The sequence below is a fragment of the Priapulus caudatus genome, unplaced genomic scaffold (genome assembly GCF_000485595.1).
Source record: "Priapulus caudatus unplaced genomic scaffold, Priapulus_caudatus-5.0.1 Scaffold3037, whole genome shotgun sequence".
Taxonomy (NCBI): Eukaryota; Metazoa; Priapulida; class Priapulimorpha; order Priapulimorphida; family Priapulidae; genus Priapulus; species Priapulus caudatus.
The window spans coordinates 12,457-19,049 of NW_014580098.1; the positions used below are offsets into that span (position 1 = coordinate 12,457).

The window sequence follows — 6,593 nt, forward strand, 5'->3', positions numbered from 1 at the left end:
CACCAAGCCGAAAAATGCATCTCCATAATCAACACGATCAAAGAAGTCAGATTGAGTGACTTCATGTACGCCCGATGCCGAATTCGACTGAGACTGGTACGCACTTTTTCTGCACACCTGACCAAAATGTCCCTTGTACCCGCACTTGGAACAGTTTTTGTCTCTAGCTGGACAAAACTTTCGATCGTCAGGCCCTCTTCTACAGTACTGGCAAGGATCACCACGTGGCGCTGGACTACCCTGACTATGATGACCACCGTGTTTCTTCTTCAGCATGTGCTTCGATTGCTTCTTGAATGGCTTCCTCTCGACTGCACCCACATCTGCAGGAGCGCCTGAGGAGGGACTGGACGCAGCTCTCCCGATTTCTTGAAGTCTAGAGACCGTGGCTTCATATGACCGGCACACGAGAAGTGCCTTTCCCAACGTGAGTTTCGTTTCATACAACAGCTTTTTCTGAGCAGCCAGATCCCTGATACCCATGAGCAGCCTATCTCTGATGAGATAATCTCTCAATGTCCAAAATTACAGTTATCAGAAAGCTTGAGTAACTCAGCATAGAAGTCATCTACCTTTTCACCTGGTTTCTGCACCCGAAGGTTGAAAAGGTAACGTTTGTAGGTCTCGTTCTTCGTTCCAACACAGAGAGATTTCATTTTCGTCATGACCGTTTTGATGACAGTTTTGTCCTCTGTCGGCCCAAAAGTCAGCGAGTTATAGGCCTTCAGAGCGCTCTTCAAGAAGCATGTCAACAAGGTTGCGGTCTGTATTTTCGCATCTTTCTCTGAAAGTCCTGAACAAAGTCTATAGTTCGTCCATACCTGTTCAAACAGTTCCCAATCTTGTGCACGATTTTGATTGGCATCCGATAGATCGAATTTTTTTGGGAATGGAACACCTCCGCAAGTCATTTTTCTTTGATGAAAATACGAAAACAATACTGAACAAAAGTTAATGCTGTTTTCCAGCACTTCTGACACCATCTTCTGTCATGATGAACGAGCGGAATGACAACAAAGACACTGACTTGTGACAAACGATATTTTATTGTTAACTACTCAGCCATGATGATTTACGCGGGCTTGCACATGCGCATAAGGCTCTATACTGTAGCACAGTACAAACATAGCGGAAGCAACCCGTTCATAGAGGGCGACACTGCACAGTAGTGTACTAACATCACACTAAGCAAGCTCTGGCCTATGCTATGGCATTGCTAAGCTTAGTGCCGGAAGCAAGACCGGAAATGGAGAGTACCACTAACAGTAACGCCACTTACAAACGCCACATCGGCAGCAAAACTAACATGTCAGCTCTCCATGTGTTGTATATATCTATGCCCGAACGAACTATTCGCTGAGCAGCGGCACCGAATCAAACACTTCGGCGAACTCTACGCCGAACATTATTTACACTCGCGAATCATTATATCCGTAACCCGAATGCTAGTCTCTGTACGCTATTTCGCGCCGCGTCTACTGCGCGCGACAGTCACCCTCTCGACTGCGCCGTACTACCTCGCGTGCTCGGTGCCTTGCGCACTCAATGCTTTGCAACATTCGGCATTCGGTGGTTTCGGCAGTTTCGGTGGCTTCGGTGTTCGGTACCGAACGCTATCCCCGAATTTCGCTCCCCGAATCTCTATTTCCCCGAATCTCGATTTACCCGCGCCGTCACACTAGGTTCGTATCGCTAGCTATTCTTTTCACGCGATACATTGACATCTATATATATAAATGCTGATCCATATAAGAGTATGTCTCTTATATGGATCAGAGACGTGGACCATAAAGAAGTCCCTGCAGGACCGGCTTGATGGCACATATACTCGGCTTCTGATGAGAGTTCAGAACATCAGCTGGCGGGAACACAAAACAAAAGCAGAGATCTATGGAGACATACCACCCATTTCTACCATTGTAGCTTGTCGCGGAACACGTTTTGTTGGTCACTGTTTTCGTTCCAAAAACCAAATCATATCTGATGTGATCTGCTTGAGACTGCCTTGCCCAACCGTAGGAAGACGGCCACTGAACTACATTGACTGCATTGCAAGGGATATCCAGCATGACATAACGGACATGCAGACACTGATGATGGACAAATATTCATGGCATGACATAGTGAACTTTATCTCGGATGCGTCCGCTGAGTAGCAGTAGTAGTAGTAGTATATAAATGCAAGTTACGGAAATACATTTAACAAGCGCGAGTTAGTTTAATATTCAATTATATACAGCCTATTATATAATAAATATAGACCGTGGCCGGTTACCGGACGCGCAGCTCCCAGGCTACGCGTCCGGCCATATATTTCTTATGTGAACCCAACTATATTTTCTCAGTAAAAAACAATAAACAATAAGTTTTTACCATAATATTACTTACCTTCAAATATTTTAACAAACAAAAAGTGTTTTTGTAACTTTTGAAGCAATCGTAAATCCAGTAAAATCAACGATTTGAACAGGGGCGTGGCCTAATCGTGACTATCAGGTTATCAAGCCTATTATCAAGCCTATATCAGCTTCGTAATGGATGACCGGACGCGTAGCCACTGCGTATAATATAATATTGATTCGAAGATCTAAAGTGTCGACCGTTGACCAATCGGAGGCCACACAGCCAGGACATTAAAACGGGTGCAGATTTTTATGCGTAAATGCGGCGCCCGCGAGTAATTTTTTAGACCGGCTGCCAACGTATGACAATATCACATCAAACACCGCTGAATCAACTTTTTAATGACGCCATGCATCCCCCAGAGATATATTTTGGCCGTTTGAGGCCGTTACTACTTGAGGCAAACTACAGGATTTTACAAAGAATTGAATAGGTGTCTCGTCTTCCGGGATTTCATATACCCGCGGGAGAGTAAAAAAGGCTTCTAACTGCACGACGGTTACCGTGGCAACGGTATCATTGAACAGGGTCTACTCGGCATCTATTTTGATGCTAAACCTTTTCGTTTACTGTAACCGTGTTGCTAGATGCAGATGTGAAGGCTATCCCGCTGCGGGGCGTCAGCCGCCCGTCTCTCAACCCAAGATGCGACGTGTTTTGCATGGTAGCGGCCTGATCCCCAACGCGCCAATTTCTCAACCCAACATGCGACGTGTTTTGCATGCTAGCGGACTGATCCTTACCGCGCCCGCCCAGGCACAGAACGTGTCTGAAGCCAGCACGAAACTGCCTGTTGGTCACGCCGTAGACGATCGGGTTGACGCAGCTGTTGAAGTGCGCCATAAAGATCGCGAAGAGAAAAAATGGCGCCGGCCAGTCGTAGTTGGGATCGAAGTAGAAGTCAAAGACCATCGGTGTCCAGCTGATTACGAACACGACGAAGATCGTGCAGAGGGTTCGTGCGAGTTCGGTCGACGCCGTAGACGTCTTCGTTTTCGGCTGGACCGCACCTGCAGCTGCGACCTGTAGCGAACAAAGGCAATGTTACCCCGTTCTCGCTACGGTACCGCCGAATAACCGAGTAGCTTCGGGGTAGAATGCAAGAAACGTAACTATTGTTATTACCAAAGATTGACGTCGAATAGCAGTGTCTGTCTTTTTAACTACTAATGCAATGATTGCAGACATAACTAATGAAATTCGATGCATCATGAAGGCAGGTTAGGCGCACTGCCTTTATCCGAACATAATTTGGTTTGTGCGAGTGGCGGAGTGTACGTTATGTAGGATTTCCTTCTGCGAGACATTATAAAGTCATAATAAACTCAATTTTATGCGGTTACTGTCCACATCACAGGCACTTGGAGCGTTTCAATAAAATATAATGCTAAATAAATACGAAATCTATTTACTACCAAAGTCTTAATGTTTCTCTACTCTCCTTCGCCTATTATTGCCGACAATTTTCTGTAAATGCCGTGCAAATGCTCCTCTGCAACATACATGTACACCGCACGCATGCTGCCGCACACTGACACATATATATATATATATATATATATATGAGTAGAGAAACATTAAGACTTTGGTAGTAATTTTGGTAGTAAGAGTTTGGGGTACCTGCCCCTTTTAGCTACTAATGCAGAGATTGCAGACATGACTAATGAAATGAGAGGCATTATGAAGGGCATGTTAGGCGCGTTGCCTTTATCCAGTTATAATTTTTGTTTGTGCGAGAATACGTTATGTAGGATTTCCTTCTGTGAGATATAATAAAGTCACAATAAACTCAATTTTATGCGGTTACTATCCACAGCAAGAACTGCGCACTCAATTGGAAGGTAGAATTGAATTAAAGGGATTGGGACAATGTCATAGTTGAGATGGCGTCGACGGGCAGACGTACGCGCGGGGAGTAACAAGACTCGCAATGGCGCTAGAAGTAGTGCCAGTCTAACCCAAAAGTACTTACCCGCTGCTTACTCTTGTGAACGTGGATGAATACCTTCATGTAGCAGATGGCTGTCACGGCTACAGGCGATATTAGACAGAGCGCTGCCCACAGGTGGCGGTGTAGCGGGCTCGTGTACCAATTCCACAGGCACGACTGCGAACGGGGCTCAAACCAGAAGCTGTTGTCGTAGAAGAACGCCGGTAGATTCATGACGAAGACGGCAAACCACGTGACTACGACGATGGCGACGCATTTGCTCGACGTGAACACGCGTCCGTAGACGTTGGGGTAGCAAATGGCGAACATACGACTGACACTGATGACCATAAGTGTGAAGAGCGAGGCGTTACACACGTTCATGCATGCGGCTCCCGTGAACGTGCACAGAATCTTCGACCCTGTCAACACCTCCTGCTTGAGAAATCCTACAGTGAGCAACCCCGAGAAAGGGGGTGTAGATCATTGATCTAGCAGTCATGTATCATTTCAGATGGAAAATTGTGTTTATCTCGTGGGGACTGGAATATATGAGTTATTATCGCTGCTTATTCTATGAAAAATTCGGTTTGTGGGATTAAAAAACAATTTTAACGGACAGTAAATATTGACTGATACGAAGAATAGAATTCAACACAGAGTTAGTGTATGAAATGCTATCACCGTCCTCACATTTACCTCCGTCACAGTCGTCAAAAGAAATACGCGTTCATAACCGTATAAGAACCATACAAGACAGATTTTAGATTCATATAATTATAATATAATTATATGAATCTATAATCTGTCTTCACAAATAATCATCTAAATAATCATGATATTATCATGATTATTATAGGACGGAATAAAGAGCACCGTTACGATTACACTAGATTGGTCAATCGAGAATCACTAGCGAGACACATTGAAAAATAAATTTACGTTAGCAATTATATCCACAACAACATAGCGCGATTAAATTCAAACTGCGCATTAAATTAATTAAGCAAATTTAATGAATATAGGTTTACCTGCAATTCCCATAGGTGTGATGTATCCGGTCACCCAAAGATCAGCGATGGCCAGAGCTGCGATAAAGATGTTGCCAGATTTTCGCAGTGGTTTGTACATTAGTACAGCACCCAACACCAGAATGTTGCCGACGACGCCGATACCTGTTACATGCACACATACATACATACAGAGATGTTTCCGTGTGTGCGAGTGTGTGCGCGCGTGCGCGTAAACGCGTTCACACCTAAGCTAAAAAACCATTGCGTTTAGTTTCACGAGCGATACACATACAATGCGCGCAATAAACACACGAACGCACGTGCCGCGATTCGCGTGTCTTAATCACCAGCGCTCCGCCATTCCGCCAAAATAACCTCTCTTAAATAACACGATGTCTACCCATGTTTCCCTACTAAAGAACTGACACGAAGTTTTACGTACTGCTGGAGAAGATCTGTATGACAATGTAGGCGACCATCTGTCCGAACGGTACCCCTGTCCTCGGCAGGTCGGGCGAGACGTCTGTAGAACTGTTACTGACCGATGTGCTGTTCATCTTAGCAGTGTACCTACATACAGGCAACTCCCACGGATGCACGAACCACGACCTGCCCGAAGTCTCAACACCCGAGTCACGTCTGCTGCGCTGTTAGCAATCTCGACGGTGGCGGCGATGACTGTGACGGCGACGATGACGACGGTGATGACGGACGATGAGCATGATACGGCAGTAGTTGTAATGCGTGCGCATGGCGACTGAGATGGATGGATTGGGATGGGATGGGATGGTATGGGATGGGATGCGGTGCGGTGCGATGGGATGGTATGGGATTGCATGGAATGCGATGGATGGATGATAGACTCAGTGATGGATCGCAATGGATAGATAATAGTTAGCATTTTTTGGGGTATTTTCGCTTTCAACCCAGAGCGTCACCATGCTGACGTAACGCCACTGATTTCTGCCGGCATACGCCCGGGCTATCCCGGCTAGTAGCTACAATAAAGCAACACCAGCAATGGCGCTCGGTCGGTCGTCGCCTAGCCACCCAGGGCAATGTTTTTCCGCGCCGGATCTTATAGCTTAACAAAGTCAAGGTCACAGTAGACGAGAGCACATTAACAGTAAAATCCGATCTCAGAGCCGCAGCAACTGCCCGCCATTCCCCTGCCGCATTTCCTAAAGTATATGAGCAACAACGCGCGGTCCCTCGTCACCATAGCCCCTAAGACGATGTGTTTCTTT

General features: G+C 45.9%; 1 protein-coding gene across 1 annotated transcript; it reads right to left on the minus strand.

Annotated features, from left to right (window-relative positions):
* Positions 1-1,772: 1,772 nt before the first annotated feature.
* On the minus strand, positions 1,773-5,903 carry LOC106819250 (melatonin receptor type 1C-like). The gene is made up of 5 exons (XM_014823896.1): positions 5,789-5,903; positions 5,365-5,508; positions 4,376-4,782; positions 3,147-3,426; positions 1,773-1,858 (listed from the first exon to the last, which is right to left on the minus strand). The coding sequence occupies exons 1-5, from the start codon at positions 5,901-5,903 to the stop codon at positions 1,773-1,775; spliced, it is 1,032 nt and encodes a 343-aa protein (XP_014679382.1).
* Between the last annotated feature and the right edge of the window lie 690 nt (positions 5,904-6,593).

Bases quoted from the DNA above. Each gene is read 5' to 3' on its own strand.
- LOC106819250 (XM_014823896.1), bottom strand. From the start codon at position 5,903: ATGAACAGCACATCGGTCAGTAACAGTTCTACAGACGTCTCGCCCGAC. The intron at 4,783-5,364 runs GTAAACCTATAT...TGCTCACTGTAG, and splicing joins CACACCTATGGGAATTGCAG to GATTTCTCAAGCAGGAGGTG. The intron at 1,859-3,146 runs GTAAGGATCAGT...TGTTCCCGCCAG, and splicing joins TCTGTGCCTGGGCGGGCGCG to CTGATGTTCTGAACTCTCAT.